Here is a 23,218-nt window from a genome sequence, read left to right as displayed (position 1 = left end):
AAATTTTTGTCTTTATAATTTATCCTAGTTAAGCACATATATATTAGTGCTTGAAATTCACCTTTTGAACTTTATAATCTTAATTAAGTACATTAAGTGAACATCATAGTTTATGTAATAGCGCTTAAGGCACCTTTTGTCAAAAGTGCCAACAATTTGAATGAAAACAAAATTGTTAAACATTTGAGAGCATTGATGAATTAAACGCCAAAATAGTGAATTAAATGAGAACATAAAAATAAATATTAAATGAATTAAAGTTATATGCTATCTTGTGAAATTACAATTATTATTATGATGATACTTCTATTTTATTTTATTTTTTGGCTTAGTGGAAAAAATAAATATCTCGATATGCTATATTTATAGATTATGCACAAGATGGAAGGCCCAAAGTTTCTTGTGAGAGCTGCTTAATCCTCTCACCTTATCTCTGTTTCTTTCTACCTGTTTCTCCTTATCACCTTTTTAGCTACCTTCCTCATAATTCAATCCACCCAAAACCCTTGCAAAACCCTATTCTTTACACTCCTTCCACCATTGAAATAGTTGAATCCATGGAGTCTGGGTCTCAAGTGGATACGACGTCGCTTCTTGCTAAACAACCATCAGGTATTCGTGCTTTACCTTCTCATGATGATGACGATGATGATGATTTTGACACTGATTATACTGTTGAAACGAATAATTCTCCTGAAAATTTGATTGAAAACGATGAAAATAAAATGAATTTAGCTACTAGTAGTATTAATGAAAATAGTAATAGTAGTATTAGTAGTACTTCCGCTAGTAGTGGGAATAATGGAAGTTTTGTTAATGGTGAGGATGAATTTGAGACAGGTTTAGCTGACTCAGATGATGAAACCCTAGAAAAACCAATTGAGCTAGGTGAAATTGATACCCTTGCATCTGGGTCTGATGTAGTTTCACCAGATATTGGGGCTCCGAAGGTAGGTTTGCCCGTGGCGAAGGTTTCAGATGATGGGGATGATGATGAAATTGAGGATGTTAGTGGAGAGGAAGATAATGGTGAAATTGAGTCTGAATTGAGTAGGTCATTTGGTGTTAATAAGGCTCCTAGAGTTAGGGTTTCGGGTGATGATGAGGAGGAGGGAGAGAGTGAGGACGAGATCTTTGAAGAAGCAAACGAGAAGATAGAGAGTGATCCATTAGACGATAAGACTGTTGATGGTGATGATAAAGTAGATGTTGAGTTGGTTAATGAGGAGGATGCTGTTGTGGATTCCGTAAATGTGGATGTTGTTGAAACAGTAAGGTCAGGGGTTGCTGTTGTTCAGGTAGAAGAAGAAAAGCTGGACTCTAATGTCGAGTCTGAGGAAACTGTTGTAGGAGATAAGGATAGTGAGGTGGAATTTGTAGTTCAAGTAGGGGAGGAGGACACATCTGTGGTGGAAGAGCCTGCGTTGGATGCGTCTGCGTCTGTTGAAGTTAGTGAAGTGAAGTTAACTGATGAGGGGGATTCTATCGTGGATTCGATTCGTGTCGATGCTGGTGAAGCTTTACGGTCTGTAGCTACCATTGTTGGGGAAGTAGAGGAAACAAAAGACTTAGAGAGCAAAGAAACTACAGATGCTGAAAACAATGTTATTGAAGATTTTGTTTCAACATTGGAGGATAGTGTTGCAGAAAAACCTGCTGTAGATGATGAAACCCTAGTAAAATCAATTGAGGTAGGTGAAATTGATACCCTTGCATCTGGGTCTGATGTAGTTTCACCAGGAATTGGGGATCCGAAGATAGGTTTGCCCGTGGCTGAGATTTCAGATGATGGGGATGATGATGAAGTTGAGGATGTTAGTGGAGGGGAGGATAATGGTGAAGTTGAGTCTGAATTGAGTAGGTCATTTGGTGTTAATAAGGCTCCTAGAGTTAGGGTTTCGGGTGATGATGATGAGGAGAGAGAGAGTGAGGACGAGATCTTTGAAGAAGCAAACGAGAAGATAGTGGGTGATCCATTAGAGGATAAGACTGTTGGTGGTGATGATAAATTAGATGTTGAGTTGGTTAATGAGGAGGATGCTGTTGTGGATTCCATAAATGTGGATGTTGTTGAAGCAGTAAAGTCAGGGGTTGCTGTTGTTCAGGTAGAAGAAGAAAAGCTGGACTCCAATGTCGAGTCTGCGGAAACTGTTGCTGGAGATAAGGATAATGAGGTGGAATCTGAAGTTCAAGTAGGGGAAGAGGATACAACTGTGGTTGAAGAGCCTGCATTGAATGAGTCTGCGTCTGTTGAAGGTAGTCAAGTGAAATTAACTGATGAGGAGGATTCTATCGTGGATTCAATTCGTGTTGATGCTGGTGAAGCTTTACGGTCTGGAGCTGCCATTGTTGGGGAAGTAGAGGGAACAAAAGACTTAGAGAGCAAAGAAACTACAGATGTTGAAAACAATGTTATTGAAGATTTTGTTTCAACATTGGAGGGTAGTGTTGCAGAAAAACCTGCTCTAGAGGAGTCTGTTGAAGGTGCTGAAGTTACTGGGGAGAAGTTAACTGATAAGAATGTTGATGCTGTTGAAGTTGTTGGGGAGGTAGAAGAAGCAAAAGACTCAGAGAGTGCAGCACCTACAGAGGCCGAAAATAATGTTATTGAAGAATTTGTTTCGACAGTGGAGGATTCTGTAGTAGAAGAACCTGCTGATGTGGATTCTAAATCCTTGAAAGAAGATGAGGTGAAGGTTCTAGGTGAAGAGGACTCTATTGTAGACGAGATTAATGTTGATGTTGTTGAAGCCGTGAGATCTGGAGTAGCTATTGTGGGGGATTCTGAAGCAGCGAAAATGGAAAAGGAAACGGAACCAGAGGGCAAGGACGTAGGTGCACCCGTTCGTGCAAATTCTTCAGAGGTCAGTTATTCAGTATTGTTAATTATTGTATCAAATTCGTTGCCAACTTGCCATAATCTGCTGCATCATTTTCTTGTTTTTTCTTTTGCAGATTGTTGATGTTGAAGATCTCTCAAATCTGGCTGAAACTCCTGTTTCAGTAGAGATTGATGAGAAACTGCTGAATACAGGGGAGGTCAATTTAGAAAATGATGAATCAAAGCAGCATGAGTCTGGTGATGGTGTGAAATTTGTTTCCCTTGGGGACCAAGAGAGGGTTCAGGGTGATCCTGTTAATGATACTGCTTCTGATAATATCGATCAGCATGAAGCAAAACCAGTAGAGGGGCATGACAATGGAGAGTCTGATGGTGACGGTGAACCTGTATTCTTTAAGGATGGGGTGTCTTCCAGAGCTTTTATGGAAGAGTTGGCATCTGGTGAACATTCAGAGATGATTGATGGTCAGGTTGTCACAGACTCTGAGGAAGAAGCTGATTCTGATGAGGAAGGAGAAGGTAGACAATTGATTGATTCTGCTGCATTAGCTGCTCTTTTGAAAGCTGCGGCTAGTGGTAACTCGGATTCAAGCACTATCACTATAACATCTCAAGACGGATCTCGCCTTTTCTCTGTTGAGCGACCTGCTGGTCTTGGAACATCACTCCGATCTTTGAGACCTGCATCAAATTCAAGCAATTCCAACATGTTTGCTCAGCCCAATGTTATTTCTGCATCTGAGGATAGCTTAAGTGAAGAAGACAAAAAGAAGCTGCATAAAATACACGAGTTGAGGGTAAAATTCCTGAGGCTTATTCAAAGACTTGGTCAGACTGCAGAGCAATCCGTAGCAGCACAAGTTCTCTATAAACTAGCAATGTTCGCAGGTAGGACAGCGATTCCAACTTTCAGTCTCGATAATGCGAAACAGACTGCTTCGCTGCTTGAGGCTGAAGGTAATGAAGATTTAGACTTTTCCTTGAACATCCTGGTTCTTGGGAAAACTGGTGTTGGCAAGAGTGCCACCATCAATTCAATATTTGGTGAAGAGAAGGTAAAAATCAATGCATTCGAACCTGAAACCACTTCTGTTAATGTCGTTAATGGAATTGTGAATGGGGTCAAAATCAGGGTCATTGACGCACCAGGTCTCAAATCTTCTGCATTGGAGCAAGGTTTCAACCGTAAAGTTTTAGCCTCGGTCAAGAAGATTACTAAGAAATATTCTCCAGATCTCTTGCTTTATGTGGATAGGCTGGATTCACAGACAAGAGATCTAAATGATCTACCCATCTTGAGGACAATCACTAGCTCGCTCGGTTCTTCTATCTGGCGGAGTGCCATTCTCACTTTAACTCATGCAGCATGTGCTCCTCCAGATGGCCCATCCGGTGCCCCATTGGGTTACGACGTGTTTGTGGGACAGCGTAGTCATATTATTCAACAGTCTATTGGACAAGCTGTTGGTGATTTGCGTTTTATGAATCTAGGTATGATGAATCCTGTCTCCCTTGTAGAGAATCACCCTGCATGTCGGAAAAACAGAGAAGGAGATAAGGTTCTTCCGAATGGTCAGGCCTGGAGACCGCAGTTATTGTTGCTATGCTACTCGCTCAAAATATTGGCTGACGCAAGCGTGGCCTCTAAGCCACAAGATCCTGTAGATCACAGAAAGCTTTTTGGTTTCCGTGTCCGTTCACCTCCTCTCCCATACTTGTTATCTTCACTGTTGCAGCCTCGTACCCACCCTAAACTTTCAGCTGATCAGGGTGGTGAAAATGGTGATTCTGACATTGACTTGGACGACTTTTCCGATTCTGACCAGGAAGAAGATGAGTATGACGAGCTCCCACCATTCAAGCCTTTACGGAAAACTCAGCTTGCTAAGCTTAGTGGAGAGCAGAGGAAAGCGTATTTTGATGAATATGACTATCGAGTGAAGCTGCTTCAGAAGAAGCAATGGAGAGAGGAGCTGAAGAGACTGAGGGAGATAAAGAAGAATGGAAAAATTAACTTGAATGACCCAAGTGACATGCCAGAAGATTATGATGCTGAGAATGGAGCCCCTGCTGCTGTACCAGTGCCCTTGCCCGACATGGTATTGCCACCGTCTTTTGACAGTGACACTCCAGCTTATCGTTATCGGTTCTTGGAGCCAACGTCACAGTTCTTGGCTCGTCCAGTGCTGGACACCCACGGTTGGGACCATGATTGCGGGTATGATGGTGTCAATGTCGAGCAAAATATAGGAATCGCAGGACGCTTCCCAGCAGCAGTAACTGTGCAGGTAACCAAAGACAAGAAAGACTTCAACATTCACTTGGATTCTGCAGTCTCAGCCAAGCATGGAGAAAACGGTTCCAGCTTAGTCGGGTTTGACGTTCAAACAATTGGTAAACAGCTTGCTTATATCATAAAAGGCGAAACCAAATTCAAAAACCTGAAGAAGAACAAGACAGCTGGTGGAATCTCGGTTACATTTCTGGGAGAGAATGTAGCCACTGGAGTGAAACTCGAAGATCAGATATCTTTGGGTAAGAGGCTCGTTTTCGTAGGGTCCACAGGAACCGTTCGTTCTCAGAAAGACGCTGCATACGGTGCTAATTTAGAACTACGCCTTAAAGATGCCGATCATCCCATTAACCAAGACCAGTCCTCTTTTGTACTGTCACTCATGAAATGGAGAGGAGACTTGGCAATCGGAGGAAACGTGCAGTCCCAGATATCTGTCGGGCGTAATGCAAAGATGGCTGTTCGTGTTGCGTTGAACAACAAACAGAGTGGGCAGATAACCGTGAAGACGAGCACTTCTGATCATTTGGCTCTTGCTTATGCTGGTCTAGTTCCTATTGCTCTTGCCATTTATCAGAAATTCTGGCCTAATGCTAGTGAGAATTACTCTATCTACTAAAACTCTCTTTCAATTTTGGTTTCAGTTATTTATTTCTCATTTGTGTTTAAATTGTGATGAAGACTCGTTGTTTCATTAGTTATTTGTATTATTTTGAAATAATGGCTTTGTCTCATTGATAGGCCTTAAATTTTGTTGGGTATTTTCTATAATTGCGGGTTGTCAATGTATTCACAATTCAATGAGTATGGAAACAGACTTTTGTTTATCATTAATTATATTCTTATTTCATAGAAAATAGTACATTGAGCTTTGATTATATGATTGTAAAGGTACAAATTTCTTCTATGCTTTTGCCATTTATGGAAATACTCTTTTTGTCCCTCTAATTTGAAGTGGTGATTTTTGTGTACTATGTAACAAAATTAAAAGGGAGAAAACGAGTTGATGCTTGGCACTTGCTTATTCTTTATAAAGATACCAAAATCCAGATAAAGCTAATAAGTACACTAATCAAGGTTGCTTGATATTGAATCTGCAGCCTATTTGAGAAATGGTTATTAGTTAGTTGGTTTGACTAGTTGATTTGTTAGCTATTAGAGAAGCGTTTAGGCAAGAGCTTGTTTATTCTTTATTATGATATCAAAATTCGGACAAAGTTGATAAGTACAATAGTAAAGGTTGTTTGATATTGAATCTGCATGCTGTTTGAGAAATTGTTGTTTATTGGTTTGATTAGTTGATTGTTATCTGTTAGACTAGCGGCAAAGCAACCATTCTGGAGATAGTTGATAAAAATTTGTTGTTGGCTCTTCACAGTTGATTAGAAAAAAAAAAAGTTAAAAGGCCAAAACGAGTGAATAGGCTACTTATAGTATAACGATTTTTTAATTTTAGCTCTAAAGTCGATTGCATTCACCAAATTTTTTTTTAACTGTTTGATCACCTAAAAATCAAAAATCTAATAAAATCTATTTATCAAAACATTCTTAATCCTTTAGAAAAGATAAACGAAAATATGAATATTCATGAATCTGAGATTCCCTAATTAAACATGTACTTGCATTAATTACCAAGAATTTTGTGGTCCAAGCATTTTCTTCTATTTCTAATTAATTCTTAAAGTGTTTAGTTATGAATTTATGATATTATTATTATTATTATTATTATTATTATTATTATTATTATTATTAGTGAGGTCCATGACAAATTGATCAGATCAACTATAAATTCATTCTAATGCTTTTATTTAATTTGGTCTTATTTTAATTTTTTGGTTATGATTTACATTCCACGTTTCTCTCCTCTACCCACGAAATAATACTTTACTTGCTTTTTTAAAATTTCTCACCAATTGTCAATAAGGTAATTTTCATAAGATAGTGGGTGTAGATTGCATTAGTTTTTGATCGAATATTGAGTTAATTTTAAATCGAATCAAAATTTAACATGTTTTTTTAATCACAAAAGTTTGGACGAGACGATCTTATTATGAGAACGTTAATTTGGGTCGGCCCAATTCACGCGTGTAATAACATTTTAATTTTTTAGGCATTTATCAATTTTGACCTTAAAGGTATTAATTTTGAAAATTGATATCTTTAAGGTCAAAATTTATACTTTAAGTTCAAAATGAAAAAATTCCCAGAAAATGAAAAAAATGCCTAGATTGTTACACGTGCGAATTGAGCCGGCCCAAATTGACGGTGTCATTATGGGGCTGTCTCGTCCAAGACCAGCTGTTTTTTAATATGAGGTTAAAGTCAGAGAATTTGTAAATGAGAAAGAAAATTAATCATTCTAATAATAGGTGAGAATCGAACCTCTAATAGTTAAAACAACAACCCTAAATCACCATGCAAACCATGATTTTGGACCATCTCCATTTTTGCAAGGCTAATTTTTGATATATGTCAGCTCATTCACTATTATTGTCCCTATTAGTTTTTGCACATTTGTTAATGTACTATTTCAATCTTACATATCTTTGAATGTCTTCGAGTAAAAATTATAAAAAATTGATATTAATAAAATTTACTTTAAGACAAATTAAACAAATCCCACAAAATCTCACTTGACAATGTTTTAAGTTATAGATTAAGAACAAAAAATTAATTGATAAATAGTGTCTAAAAATCAAATGAGACAATCATAGTGAATAAGAAAAGCGAAAAGACAAAATATAATCAAATCTAACTCTTTAAAAAGATGTACTTGCTCCAAATTAAATGAGACTCGAGGCTGAATTAATACAATAATTTCTAACTAGTCACCGTGATTTGTAAATCACTATAAAAAAACAAATAATAATAAACAAAACCAAAAGAGTTAAACTAAAATAACAAAACTCTCATCCTATCAAATCATATCACGTAAGAATAATTCGTTAACTATGCAAATAACAGTTATTAACATGTGGCCATCTCTAAACCAAATCCTTAGAGCATCAATAATGATCTCTTTTCGGGTCATATGACCAAATAAGGGAAAAAAAAAATAATATAAATGGTGATCTTTTATTAGGTGGGTTGGGGAATAGATCACCAAAGAAGGTCTTCACGACCCGTTCAAGTGAACGGTTACTCAATTTTTTTTCAAAAAAATTGCTACGAATCACGTTTTTATTGGTCCATGAAAACCAGCAGCTCCCCCCCGCACTCCCTGACACGCCAAAACCCACATAGCTGCTTTTGATCGGTTGCCAAAAAATAGCCGTTTAATGTAATTAACGACTATTTTCGAATTTAATTATTTTTTTTTAAATTATACCAACAGTTATATTTTTTCGAGATCTATAAAATGAGACCCATATTGATTTTTTTGACATAATTTTATATTTACATATTTTCTTCTTATTTTCCTACTCTTTTTTTGTTAAAAAAAATACCAAAATAATCATTTCAATAATCCCAAAAAAAAGATGTTGAAGATCGATATCAACTGATACTTGGCAAATAAGGATGATGTTGAAAATCGACAAACACATTTATCCTTAAAAGATGACTTGGTTGAAAAAATCTGGCAAAAGTTTGGGGGGAACCGCAATTAATGTATCATTTAAATTTTAGTTTTTTTGATTTGTGTATTTATTTTACGTATGCGCATTGTAATCTTTATTTGATGTTTACGAATTTTACTTAATTATTATTATGTTTACATTTATATTTATTAAAAAATATTAGTTTTATTAAAAGAATATTTTTTTTATTATAAAATAGTAGATCTATTTTAATCAAATAAAAAATTATATTAACTTTGTACATGAGAATATTATTATAAAAAAATAAAGATAAATGTTAGATAAATTAAGGGAGAGAAATTATGATGGGGTAGAAAAAAAGTAAGAAAGAAAGAATAATGACCTTTTAAAAGAGTTCATTGTTAATAAAATTAGATTGAAAGATGAACTTTTAGAGGAGAGAAAAGTTATAAAATAGTAAGATGAGCTTGTTTTTTTAGCGGATGAGTAGGAATGCTCTTAGGATTGTGTAATCACGCATCTCCAATTCAAGCCACTCCACCCTGCGACGAGACAACACTGCAATGGTATTCTCTCTTCCTCCATTTCATCTTTTCTCTCAATTCTTAACTCTCTTCTCTACCTAGGGTTTTGTGATTGTTCGTCGATAATCGCACAACGATTCTGGATCTCAATTCATTATACGCGAATCTTTGCTTGAATTCAGTTACTCTGGAAAGTTTATTTCATGAATAACCCTATGTGAATGTTTCCTCTTCATTTTTTAAAATTTCTGAGCAATGTCGAAATGTAGGTTTAAGTCATGTTTCTGTGAGAGATTCTTTCTTTTGTAAATCATTTTGTGTTCATTGCTTCGCTGCAGTTTTTGTACATGTCAATTCATGATGCTTGCACACTTTTATAAACTGGAACCACATTCTAAGTTCATATACTTTTGGAAAGAATATGTTAGTGGAAATTCTAGGATCGATGACCTTCTGTAGTATCTGTGGAAATTGAGGATCGTTTAAGATTGGTTGGCATGTTCAAAGAGAACGAGTAAGAATGAAGATGAGTTGGAGGATAAGGGTGGATACTAAGGATTTAAACTTATAAATTGAGATGGTCGAAAATTAAAATGAATGAAGAAGAATCTATGTGGACAACCATTAGAACTTATATATTGGTTCTGTAGTCTCTGATATAGTTGTTAAAATTACCATCTCAATATTGAAGTTCTTGCATTTTACTCACATTAACATTAATATGGCATTGTGTAACAAATGTTCAACCATGTGATTTAGGAATTTACTTTCGGATTTGTTGATTATGAGCTAAATATTGTGAAACAAAAATTGCCTTTTACGACTTTCAAGTTGAACTTCTTTTGTCACGAGACTTCAATTTTGGTAGGACTATATTGTTTGAGTATAATTCCATAATCATATCTAGCTAACGATACTATTTTGCTTGTTTACTCATTCTTATGTTGAGCTTTCTAATGACTTGGTGGAAAATTTCTTTTTATTGCAGGAGGGACATGATTCAGAAGTTTCAGATGATCCCAAGCAAAAAACCACTGATATGACTGTGTTTGTGAGTTGCTTGAGATTTTAGCTCCATATTCTGCATTTGAAATTTCAGTACTGCAGAGCCTTTATTTGTGTCTCTGATTTTTCATTTTTTTCTTTACTGTATTTCCTTTTCTCATGTGACTTATGTAGATCATTTTTTTAGATGAAAGTATTTCCACTTGCTCCTTAACATGTCTTATATGTTTTCTGTTAAGAATCATCTTTAGGCAAATACACTTCTAATAGCAATTTTGGAGAGAAAAGAAAGGACGTCAGAGGGGAAGGGGGAAGGGAAAAAAAGGGAAAAGAAATGAAAGGAAAATAAGTCTTGTTTGTTTAGGAGGAAATGGAAGGGAGATGAGAGTTTTCCCTCCAAATCTTTCCAACTTTGGACAGATTGAAACCTTCACAAAAATTATTTATCGAATCCCTCCTATGCCCTTCCCGCGAAATCCCTCCCCGTCCTTTCCCTTCTTTCCTTCCATCCAAACACACCCCTAATGTTAAGCGGTTCAGCCTGTTATCATATTCATTTTGAGAAAACTTAAATCTTGTTAACATTGATTGAATTGCATAGGTCTTGATGCTTATCGTATAGCCATGGCTTGTTTTTGTTACTGACTAAACTTGGCTCTTGGTGCTTTTTGATTTGAGTATCTTTGTTGATTTTTTGTTTGGCTTTGTGCTCCAGGTACAAAACCTTCTTGAGCAAATGGTAAGTTACTAAGTTGTGCTTCATGCTCCTTTTTATCTGATATGGGGTATATGCTGATGCTGTTGCAAACATCATTTATTTCTTTTGCAGCAAACCAGGTTTCAAGCTATGTCTGAGAGCATTATTACTAAGAATATCCTTTTATTCATAACTCATGCATTATTCTCACTTCTCAGTATTATACTTTTTAGATTTATGCAATGCTAGATGTTCATTAAAGATATATTTATGTATATTTGGGCATGCCAAGCATGATCATGATTTTTCTTAGTAATATCCTTTTCTTCATAGCTCATGCGTTAATGCTCGTTTCTCAGCGTGCTTTTATTTCGGCTTGTTGTCTAAAGTTGATTAAAATTTGCCTTCCAACTGAATTCCATCTGAACCATGTTTTAGATTGTGGTGTTACATAGTTGCGCATATGAAAAATGTGGTTCAAATTATTGTACTAACAATGATTAGATTGTTCTATATTTAACTACGATTGCACTAGACCAGATGGGAAACCGCATTGATGAACTCGAACAAAGCATTAAGGAGCTGAAAGCAGAAATAGGAGCGGAGGACTCTCCCTCACCAGATCCATCATCAAACTCTAAGTCGGAGGGCAAACCAGACGAAACTTCAGAATGATCTCTATATAGGTGCCTACCTTTTGGGTTTTTTCTATGTTCAAATGCCAATATTAAGAATTGTTTTTTCTTGTGTGTTACGGTAGAGATTTGTTGTATTTAGATTGTAGATAAATTGCAACCCTCTTTGCCCTTTCCTTAAAAGGGTACCCATGCCAGATACTAGCTATTTGTGCACTCTGATTAGCTTCTTACTTTTTTATTTCTTGTATTTTGGTGGCATATGAACTTTAGGTAGAACTGTAAGTGTGGCCAATGTTATCCACTAATTCACCATGTACAACTAGTGATCAAGCTTTTTATTGTAGACTCAAAGAAAGACACAATAATAAATTTAGGAATTAAATTAACCTAGCTATTTGCACTTTCTTAACGAATTAGCCTAATTTTTTTAGTTTATTTCATTTTTATTTTTAATTATGACACATTTTTCTACTCCTAATTTTTATTAACATGTACATTTAACTTTTTTTTTTTGGTTCAGACATTTGTCTCAATTTTTCCGTAATTATACTTGACATTTTTACCACTTTTGCTCAATTATTTTGATTTTCATCCTATTTTATAGTCGAGGCTGAAGTAATTCTTATTTTAGTATTTTGTTTTTTGAAGTTGACTGTCTTATTCCTTTTACTTTAATTCCTTCTCTTGGTTGCTTTCTATTGTTGTCTTTATTGTATAAAGTTTAAGCTTTTCTACTCAGTTAAGCAATTTATGCTCCCCAATAATTGAAAGGACCTATCTTGTTGGATTGTTGGTATTCGAATGAGAAATAAAATTGAAGTGTTTTTTAAGGAAAATGTAAATATTTTATATATATTTAATGATTAAAAAGATCAAAAATAAATTACGTAAATGAAATTAAAAGAGAGTAAAAATATTAAATGCGATCATAAGAAATTGGTGGATTATTATTTAAAAAAAATAAATACAAAATAAGTAAAATAGATTAAATTAGCGTATAATACTTAATGAATAAGACAAATTATAAAAAAAAAAGTTGTTTGTATGTATGTGAAGTTGATCTCCACGTTATTTTTCATAATGTCAGTGCATATTTATGAGATTTCCATATTTAAGCAATACTCTATAACCCTTAAAATGGCTGCTTACAAAAATTCTAGATCGTTCCAGTGGATGAGTTGATGGTTGACTCGTACGACCACTCTTAATTATATCTTAGGAAAAAGTGTGAAAGTATTTAATAAAAAGTTTTTTTAAAAAAATATCTAATAAAAAAGTTGTTAAATATAACAATTTAACTTGTCAAAATTAAAAATTTTTCTTCCTCATTTTCAATTTTTTTTCCAATTTAATTTCCACACTGTCTTCCTTCCTATTTTTTACTCAAAATCGAAGTTAAATTGGAAAAGAAATTAAAGATGAGAAAAAAGAATTTTCAATTTTGACCAGTCAACCGTTATATTTAATGGTCAACTAAAGAAAAACGTCACTTGGTACTCTTTGGAAAAGAAAAATTTTGTTTGGTATTTTTTGGCAAAATTTTTTTATTAGGTACGTTTTTGAAAAAAAAATTTATTAGGTACTTTTTGACAATTTTCTCTATATCTTATTAGTACATTTTGTCACTAGGCACCTACAGTAAAAAAAAAATTCTTTTAAGTTGCGAAAATTTCTATTTATCGGTTTTTATTAGATTGAAATTTTTGTGTTCAATGTTAAATTATGTGCACTAATATACGAAAAGTAGTACATATTGTCTATAATATATAGCAAATTATTACTTACTTATCAGAAAACAACATAATAAGAGATTACATGTTTGAATTTCACACACCCTTTATCTGAAGTAAAATGTTTCGTGTCAGGTATAAGAAGGGTTTGTGCTGCATCAGCACAAAAGCCCATAGAGTTCTCTTGTGAGTGGACGTGTAACAGAATAAAACATATATCCCGAGACCTCAACCATCAAGTTAAGCTTTTGATTGAATTAGTTCTTTGACAACCACTTCAGTAGTACCAAGTATTTAAATTAAACACAAATTCTTGTGAGAGATGGTCTCTCAAAGAGACTATTTCTCTTAGGCCGGGCCATTATATATTTTTTAAAGTATTGTAAGTAGGCATTAAGAATGATGTATGTAGACATTTAAGATATTGAAAATAGGCATTAAGGATAATGTAAGTAGACATTAAGGATAATGTAAGTAGACATTAAGAATAATGTAAGTAGTTATTTAGAATACGGTAAGTAGGCATTAATCTCTAATGGATTGGGCTTGAGATATGTCTCTCAAAGAGACGATCTCTTAAGAGACTATCTATAAATTAAAACTCCATTCATCTTCATTACCTTATTTTTATATATATATAAATGTTAAAAGAACTAACACAATCAAAAACTTAAACTATGATCGATAGCTTAGCACTGTATCAGTTAATTATTACTTATATATGAAAAAATGGGTAATTAGAAGACGTACAAAGTTTTTTTATTCTTAGTTGAAGACTAGAAAATAACGGATGATAGTGTTGAATGATTTTTTTATGTAATGCAATTGCCTGATAGGATAACTCTCAACTTTCCCGTCATTATGAAGTCTTTTCCAGCTAACTACTTTTACCAAGGATCCTTCAAAATTTAAATAGTATTCATCCTGTTTCTTAATAATGTTCCTATAAAAAATAACCATAAAAATTAAAAAATATAAAATTTTTTAAACAGTGAATAAACTATTTTATAGAATAATAAATTTAATAGAAGAAAAGTAAGTACAATAAATATTAAAAAATATTTAAAAAGTTAGTGGAAAAAAAATATAAGACTATAACAAATAAAAAAATGTTATTATAAAGTTAGTGGAAAAATATATAGAGATAATAAGGAATATAAAAATGTTATGAACTTAGTGGAAGATACGTGGATACCATAAACATTATTAAAACAGCTGGTCTTGGACGAGACGGCTTCATAATAAGACCGTTAATTTGGGCTCGCCCAATTCGCACGTGTAAACCTGGGCATTTTTTTCGTTTTCTGGGCATTTTTCAATTTTGACCTTAAGTATCAAATTTCAAAATTGATAAATGCCCAGAAAATTAAAATGTAGTTACACGCGCGTGAAATGTGTTGGCCCACACTTTGTATTAACTTGCGACGGTCTCGTCCAAGTTTTTGTGTTACTAAAATATTAAAATGAGGATGAACAAGTTATTTTTGTTCAAAATTTGTGATATAAAAGAAAGATTCCTTATGAGAACAACAAATAGAACACAAAAAATGAAAAGTGAAAATTTTTTTAAAGAACGAAGAGAATAATTCACATCTAGGTCAAATTAGTTGCTATAACTATTGTTTATTTTATGTTATTTAATATATTATTTTGATTTTTAATATACTCCCTGCGTTCCACGTTTATGTTGCCATGAGCTAAGGAACTCTTACGGAAATTAAAAAAATTGAATATTTTAGATAGTAAATATAATATTTTATTGAATAATAAAAATAATGAAAAAAAGTGTAGAACATAAGTATTACAAAATTTTAAAATAACATTAACATAATTATTTAAAAATATTTAAATAAAGTTAATGAGAAACATGTAGGGACCATATGTAATATAAAAATATTAAAATAATGTCAATGAAAAATATGTGGATGCCATAAGCATTATTAAAATTTTGTGATATATATAGAAAAAGTCCTTAAACCTTAGGGGAACAACGAATAAAACAGTTCAAAACAGCAAATCAGAATAAAAATAATAATTATTAAAGTATATATTGAGATGAATTAAATAAGACCCCACGTAATTATTTTAGAATAGTAATTACGGTCCGTTTGTTAGGTGGTAATAAATAGTGGTAATGAGAATGAAAATTAGTGTAATTTTGGTTGCAAAATCTCTTTGATACGTCATATTTATCCAACTTCAATCATCTCATTTTCTTCATAAAATTCATAACCTAATATTAATTCTGAAGGAGCCCATTTGAAAAAAAATAATATATTAATAAATATGGAAAATTAAATCTAAAAATAGCAATATTTCCATTTAACCGTTCACCTTAACAGTATTCTACTCTTCTACCGTAATTACTCAACTCTCAATTCCATTCAATCAGCAATATCAATTTCCTAAATTTACTCAATTAATAATTTCCCAAATTTACTCTAACTCTTAATCCCCAATTCAATTTCAAATCAATTTCCATGTTCGTTTGTCTTTTTGTATTCATTGGTACGGTACCCCTCCTTTCATCTGATTGTCTTCTCTCTAAATTAATTTAATTAATTTTCAAGTTCAACCATGTCATTTGATTCCAACATTAGATTTTTCTTGAATATAAATTGAGTTAATTTTAATGGCAACAATCAATTTCTTCTCCCCAAATCATGTATTCAAGTTAATCAGTTCCTAAAAATTTGACAACGTTCAACAGTGAACGAATGGTTGGCGTCTTGGCGGTTGCCGGTTGGGTACTCGTTCTCCGATTCTCGCTGATCGAGTACCGTTCAGGTGCTAGTCGAGTGTAGTATCGATTGCCGGTTGGCTAGTAGTGAATTGCAGCCTGAGCCTACAGGTACTACACCACTTGATGTTTAAATTTTTTTTTGAGGAATATAGATTTGGATTTTATTGTATTGATGTAATTGTATTTCTTTTATATTTTTATTTTATTTATGATGTTATACTTTATTTATGGGCTTTATGATACTTTTTTTAATGAGTTTATTAATTTTCCCAATTTACATCTTTTCAAAATGCTTTTTTGACCTTTTATACAGCAAAAGTGGCCCCCACAACAATGGTTGGAAAGTTGGAAAGGAGAGGTGAGTATCTTCTAACTCTTACTCAACTTATGGTGGGATCATTTCACTTAAGTTGGTAATCTTAATTTTAAAAAATTAGATTCAATATTTGGAATTTAATTGTTGGAAAATTATAAACTCTCATATTAATTGCCACTTTAAAAATTTTTTAAACATGTCATGATATAACGTTTGGATCTGTCAGCTTAAAATTTTAAGTTGTACAACAATGATTTTGTTATTGATTTTTAAATTTGACTTTTTAAAATTCACTTACCGGATCCGACACTGCTTAAAGGATAAAATGAGGGAGTAATACTTAGCAACCTATACTAGAATCTTAATCTCAAAAAATTAGGTTTAATGTTTGAAAATTAAGTGTTCGAAAATTATAAACTCTCACATTAATTGTGACTTTGAAAATGAAGTTTTTATATTTGCCATTGCTTAATATTTTAACTTATTTAATATTAACTCTGTTATTATTTTTAAATTTAACTTTCTGAACCTAACTAATATAATATTTGGATCCGTTACTGCTCAGAAGGACAAAGAGAGGGAGCAATACTTAGCATGACTTATAGTAGCACCAACTGTTGCGGATAATTCTGTGGCTTCCATTAGATGATGTACAAGTATTATTTTGGATAAGTGCTGCTTCTTTTGACATAAGTTTTCTTATGTTTTGGGCACAAAATATAGTGCTATCTCTTGTAAGTCGTAATTGTAAACCTAATTCTGGTTTCCTTCAGATGATGTATCATTTTTTATGGTTAGTGCATTCTTTTTTTTTTTTTTTAATTTGAGATTAAATAGTAGACCGAAAAAAGAAGAAGATTAGGTGAAATTTAATCTCAAGATCTTATCTGAAAAAGACGATACTTATTCCAATTACAACCTAAATCCAATTACACAAATTCTAAATTAGGTCCTCTTTTGAGAGACCGTCTTTTATAAAAACGACTCTCAAGAGCCCAACCCATATTCCATATTTAGTTAATAGCTTTTTATGTAGTTTTTTTTGGAATATGAAAAGTCCAATGATAACTGCTTCTTCCCCAAGCAAAATAAAACCTCCATTATGAAGATATTAGATTTTCATCTCCCTTCTTCAACTTTCAACTATACTCTACTTCTGCAACTTGAAGATTGTCTAACAATGGAAGATTTAATGCTTGAATTTAATTGTATTTTTTTTTTTTAAAAAAATTAAGTTTTATCTACGGTGGAAAATGGTAGTGTTGAAGAAGACAATAATGTTTACTGTTTGGAGAAGGTAATAAAAGCAATTGTGGTTCTTCTGAATTTTAATTTTTTAAAAAATTAAGTTTTATCTATGGTGGAAAACAATGATGTTAAAGAAGACAACAATAGCTAATTTTTTAGGAAGAGTAATAAAAGCAATCGTAAGTTATAAATTCATATATTTGGGGATATAACCAAATATAATTGGTATTATAACCTTGAACATTTGACATAGGTTGATGTAATCAGGAGTATCACATTGGGTAATAATATAATATATTTAGGGTTATAACATAATATAATTGAGGTTATAACAACATATATTGAGGTTTTAACAACATGTATTTGGTGTTAAGGCAACATACATTTGGGATAATAACATAATATATTTTGAGTTATAATATAATATATTTTGGTTATAACATAATATTTTTGGGGTTATGCAAATGTACATTATGGGGTTATAACATAATATATTTTGTGTTATAACAACATATATTTGAGGTTTTATCATAATATATGTGGTGTTAAAATAATGTATATTTGGGGTTATACATCCAGCTACATTGGTTATACATTTCTAATAATTTTTTGATATAATACAAATTTTATAAAATTATAAATCCAATTACTATAATTTGACAATAATATCAAAGAAAAATGTAAATCATTATAATTCCAATTGTAAAGTATTATAATACCAAAAGAGTAGTATTATAATATTAACTATGTCTTATTTTCAATAACATAGTCAAATATATCAACTTAATTTAATACTTAAGAAGTCTTGAACTACAAACAGTAAAGGCTATTAAAGTATAAACTAAAACTTGCGTATATGTTCTTGTCAAAACTACAATATAAACCAAATGCTTCATCTTGAGCAATTCTTCAAATTCAATATTCGTAACATTCTCGATTTGTTTGGGAGTTAGCTTCACGATCTCTTTTCCATTGGTGTGAAATAAATGAGATTTGCAGTTTATGTATATGTTCTTGTCAACACTACAATAATAAAATTGCAAATTTATTAGATAATCATATGTATAAAAAATGTGTAACTATGGGATGTAAAAAATCCCAAATATATTATGTTATAACCACAAATATATTATGTTATATCTACAATTGTTTTTATTACCTTTCTCAACGAGTAGCCATTGCATTGTTGTCTTCTTCAACATCACTGTTTTCCACCATTGATGAAGTTTAATTTAAAAAAAAAAATCAGAAAAACTACAATTGCTTTTATTACCTTTCCAAATAGTAGACATTGTTTTCTTCTTCAAAATTCACTATTTCCATCGTTAATGAAGCTTAATTTAGAAAAAAAAATCAGAGGATTGTAATTCCAACTAACATATAACACAATTAACCCAAAAAAAAATGAAAATAAAAGCTTTAAAAACGAAAATGGTGAAGATGAAACATAAATACATACCTTTAATGGTGTTGCAAATGTTGAAGAAGATAAACAGAGGATGAACAAAACAATGATGGAGTTAAACACACCGAAACGAAACCTTGAGAAACGCAAATGGAGACTGAAAGAGTTTGAGAGAGGAAGTTGGTGAAGATGAGAAGTTGAGAAGTTTTGTCAAAGAGAGTGTAAAGAAACCCACAGAAGGAAATTGAAAAGTTAGGCGCGTATTTGCATTAATTTAATCATTTTTTTTAATTTAACATTTGGGCCTGCCCATAACTAAGACGCCTCTTCTAAAGACGGTGTCAAATAAGAATGGTTGATTCTAAATAAGACAAGCTCACTATGACAATTTGGAATACATAGTCCAACTAAACTAATAAAGCATTCACTTTGAATCTTACTAATTTTATTCAATTTGCATTGTTAATAAGCCGTTCTGATATAAGATATACTCTTTTAATTAAGCTTCAACAAAATTTAAAAACTATCCAAATCAAAAAATCATACTAAAAAATTGACAAAACACCAAAATAGGCAACTCTAGTTTTCTAAATATATATGTGTAAAAATGCAAATTCATGAAGTGATTGTATTTTTATTTTTTATTTTCCTAATTTTATCATTTCTTATTTGAATGGGTTAAATATTTATAATTCTTTGATTTTGGATTATAATGGAAGATATTAAAATTACTCTCTGAATCATGTATAATTTTTATTTTTGTGATGTTACTGATAATGTTTGCTAGCATAAGTCAATTAAAAACAATTTCTTTGTTGTCATTAATAAGAGTAAGATCGCAACCTCAAATTCTTATACGCTAGAGACCTAGAGTCATTTAATGAATGTTAATGACATAAATATTTTAATTTAGACATTGGGCCCATCTACTTTCATAGTTGTATGCCTAAAAGTCCTTTTCTAGAAAAAGTAAATTTAAAATTTGGCCATTGTTTGTACCTCTTTTTTCTTACTTTTCTTTCCCACACCTTTAACCTCCATCTACATATACTCATTACTCTCATAAACATGAGCAAACACTTCATTACACTTCTCTTATCCCGATTTGTTCTTCTAAATTAAAACCTATTTTCTTCCCACTTTTAACTCTTAATAGATGGCTGCACCAACAGACAACCTTCAGGGACCTTTAAAATACCAGGTATTTTCATACACCATTTATCAAACTACTGCTCCGTCCCTTTCAATTTGCTCCTTTTGACCATTTTCTACGGTAATTTTTTTAATTAAATGGGGCAAATTCTAATGAACGGATGAAGCATTAGTTATCTATTCTTAAATAGTTTAGTTTAAGTTTCTTGCTTGTGATTAATACTTAATTTATTAACTGCATTAATAGACTTGGACCTTGAGAGTCCCAATACATTGTGAAGGTTGCAAGAAGAAAGTGAAGAAAATTCTGCACAAAATTGATGGTACTTAATTCTCTCTTATGTGTTTCAGTATTTTTTTTGTTCAGTTGTTCAGTTGTTCCACTCTACTTTTATGGGTTTCAAAATGATTCTAATTTTCTTCAAAATCTAGGTTCGGGTCTGCCTAAGCTATTACTCAAGTCATTCATTAAAAATCCTTTTAGTATTAAATATGTTGGAAATAATGAATCCCACCTCATCAAAATAATGGACGGTGGATTTGCATATAATGCTTAATGAGTAATCTTGATTTTGAAAAAGAGTGAACCTAATTAAATGATAACGCTTATTATTTGCGGGTTTGTGGGCATGAGCCCATGGATGCTTGTGAATGTGTTTGCACGAATGGGCCCACAGGTGATTATGTGACGAATTGTCACTGCCAAATAAACCATTTTTAATTCATCGATGTGAGATAAATCGTCCCGGTTGAATTGTGTAACATATAATACATAAAAATGATAGTCGAGTTGGTTCTACGCATACACAAAAAGGAGTGTTTGTGCATAATATACTTATATCTCGGATTCGTCTCGCTTACAATATTTTAAATGGTGCAGGAGTATATATGACAGAAATTGATTCACACCAGCACAAGGTTACAGTGACAGGCAATATAGAAGCTCAGACTCTTCTCCACAAACTTTCTAAATCTGGTAAACCTGCTGAACTATGGGCGGATAAGTCTGTTTATAAAGGGAAATTGGTAGATGAACCAATTCATCAAAATCAAGAGACTAAACCCACCAATAAAAACAGTAAGAAAAACAGTACCAAAGACCACAAAGCAGAAAATCAAGCAAAATCTACTAAAATTCCTAATGGAAATGAGAAGATTAGTATGCCTGACAGTCATAATGATAAAAACTTGAAAATCCAAGAAGGAAAAACTGGTGGAAATTGTGATAATGGTGATGGAAAAGGGAGTGGTAATAATAATGATAAGAAGAAGAAAAAGAAAAGTAAAGGAAATGGAAGTTCTGGAAATGGTGATTGTGTTGCTCCTCAACAAGCATCAAGTCTTGTATCTGAAGCAGTAGCTGCAGGAGGGTCAATGCCTGTCGGGACGAATTCCGTTCGTCCAGCTCAAGTGCCGAAGCCTGCTAGTGGCGGAGTCAAATGCCCTCCGACACTTGCAGGCGAGGAAGGAACACCTTCAAAAAGTGGTGAGTATATTTTTATAAGATCTTGTAAAGTTAAAATAAATGTTAAAAGTATATAAGATATCTCGATGCTTTAAATATAAAGTTAAAGTTTTTGATTGAGTTGTTTTTTTTATATGGTATCAGAGTTTTAGTTGATGGTTGAAGGCCCAAAATATGTTATATAGATAAATTATAGCAAATTTTCATATCGATATTTGTGCTCCCAATGACTTTTTTCTTAGTTGTGGTGGACCTAGGTGCCCTCCAGCGTCTACACTTAAGGATACTTGAATAATAATACCTTATAATCTTTGATATATTTTTTATGACAACTCTATATATTTTATTTTTTGTATTGGAGTTTTTCTATACTTATAAGTCATTTGTGCTCCCAATGACTTTTTCTTGTGTCCGCCACTGACAATAGCACCAGGACCAGCACCAGAACCGACACCAGCACCAGCACCAGCACCAGAATCAACAACAGCATCAGCACCAGCACCGGATCCAACAACATCAACGTCAGCTACAGAACCAACAACACCAGCACCAGCACCAACACAACAAACACAACCACAAACATTGCAAGAAGAGAATCCCGGGCCTTTGCTGCAGCATGGAAGGCCCATTGAATCTGTAAACCTTGGATATCCGGCCTGCGGCATAGGGCCTCCTAGACAAGGCTACGAAAATGGGCCATATCTCGGGCCTATAGATAATTTCAGGCCCATTCCACAGCAGGATTACATGTACCCTCCTCATGGTCTAGCACAACACTACCCAATTTCACAACTTGGAATCAGTTATAGTATGGCACAACCTAGCAATAGTACCTCTTATTATGCCCCACCATATTACGCCTATGAATATTCTCGGCATCCCATGATGCATATTCCACCTCCTTCCAACCCAATAAATTATGTTAATGATGATCATTATTACAATGATGATTCTAGACAGTGCCGTTTGATGTAGCACTTATTTAGTGTAAAAATGCATTTTCGATTGTGTAAAACAAAACATATTTAATGGTAATATGAATGGTTTTGCGGTAGTTGCAGTCTATATTTATTTAGTACTATAGCTCATTTTTCTAATTGATCAGTTTAGAATTATTAATAATCATTTTAACACACTAAATATACATGGATTTACCTAATAGAATTTGTAAACCTTTATAAGCAATAGAAGCGATATTTTGCACTATACTACAAAGGTCAACAATAGCAATTACGATGCCCAAGTGTTAATCTCAAATGATTAAGGTGGATTCCACAAAATAGATCATTTGAGTGGTACTTAGCCCACATGGATTTAATTAGGAGTGTATTCACGAGAATTGATTTTTTGATTTATGATCATGAGATATATAATTAAATATATTAAACTGATTGTCACAAATTTACCATTCACCTTCCTCCTTATTAATTCTGGCTTGAGACTGACAATGAACAACGTCCAGACTCAAGGCAGAATTACTATATTGCTAAGGTCTAAAAAGAAAAAGTAAAAGAAAAAACATCAATTATACTTTTGTTCATTATTTTAATTTTTTGCACTTGCAGTTGTAGGTTACCTTAGCAGTTATCTTAGGCTTAGGCTGTGTGAAATTATTTACTGT

At 32.9% G+C, this 23,218-nt stretch overlaps 3 protein-coding genes and 1 long non-coding RNA gene across 5 annotated transcripts; all 4 read left to right on the top strand.

The window, feature by feature from the left end:
• Positions 1–356: 356 nt before the first annotated feature.
• On the top strand, positions 357–6,028 carry LOC130827448 (translocase of chloroplast 159, chloroplastic-like). Of its 2 annotated transcripts, XM_057693168.1 has the most exons (3): positions 357–612; positions 841–2,864; positions 2,956–6,028. In XM_057693168.1, exons 1-3 carry the CDS (start codon positions 558–560, stop codon positions 5,752–5,754), a joined length of 4,878 nt encoding a protein of 1,625 aa, XP_057549151.1. In that variant the 5' UTR covers positions 357–557; the 3' UTR covers positions 5,755–6,028. The 2 variants fall into 2 exon arrangements, with proteins under 2 accessions (XP_057549151.1, XP_057549150.1); XM_057693167.1 differs by having other exon boundaries at positions 357–2,864; positions 2,956–6,027.
• Positions 6,029–9,101: 3,073 nt separating this feature from the next.
• LOC130827447 (heat shock factor-binding protein-like) lies at positions 9,102–11,732 on the top strand. Its single transcript, XM_057693165.1, has 5 exons — positions 9,102–9,240; positions 10,187–10,249; positions 10,919–10,942; positions 11,033–11,075; positions 11,433–11,732. The coding sequence occupies exons 1-5, from the start codon at positions 9,238–9,240 to the stop codon at positions 11,573–11,575; spliced, it is 276 nt and encodes a 91-aa protein (XP_057549148.1). The 5' UTR covers positions 9,102–9,237; the 3' UTR covers positions 11,576–11,732.
• Positions 11,733–15,801: 4,069 nt separating this feature from the next.
• On the top strand, positions 15,802–17,321 carry LOC130827446 (uncharacterized). The gene is made up of 3 exons (XR_009047200.1): positions 15,802–16,119; positions 16,325–16,369; positions 16,893–17,321. It is a non-coding gene; the product is annotated as an uncharacterized LOC130827446 (long non-coding RNA).
• A 2,737-nt stretch (positions 17,322–20,058) lies between these two features.
• LOC130827445 (heavy metal-associated isoprenylated plant protein 36-like) lies at positions 20,059–22,644 on the top strand. The gene is made up of 4 exons (XM_057693164.1): positions 20,059–20,181; positions 20,380–20,455; positions 21,013–21,618; positions 22,025–22,644. The coding sequence occupies exons 1-4, from the start codon at positions 20,137–20,139 to the stop codon at positions 22,570–22,572; spliced, it is 1,275 nt and encodes a 424-aa protein (XP_057549147.1). The 5' UTR covers positions 20,059–20,136; the 3' UTR covers positions 22,573–22,644.
• The last annotated feature ends 574 nt before the right edge of the window (positions 22,645–23,218 follow it).

Source organism: Amaranthus tricolor, chromosome 11, assembly GCF_026212465.1.
Source record: "Amaranthus tricolor cultivar Red isolate AtriRed21 chromosome 11, ASM2621246v1, whole genome shotgun sequence".
NCBI classification, from domain to species: Eukaryota; Viridiplantae; Streptophyta; class Magnoliopsida; order Caryophyllales; family Amaranthaceae; genus Amaranthus; species Amaranthus tricolor.
This window is presented reverse-complemented; position numbering and strand designations above follow the sequence as displayed.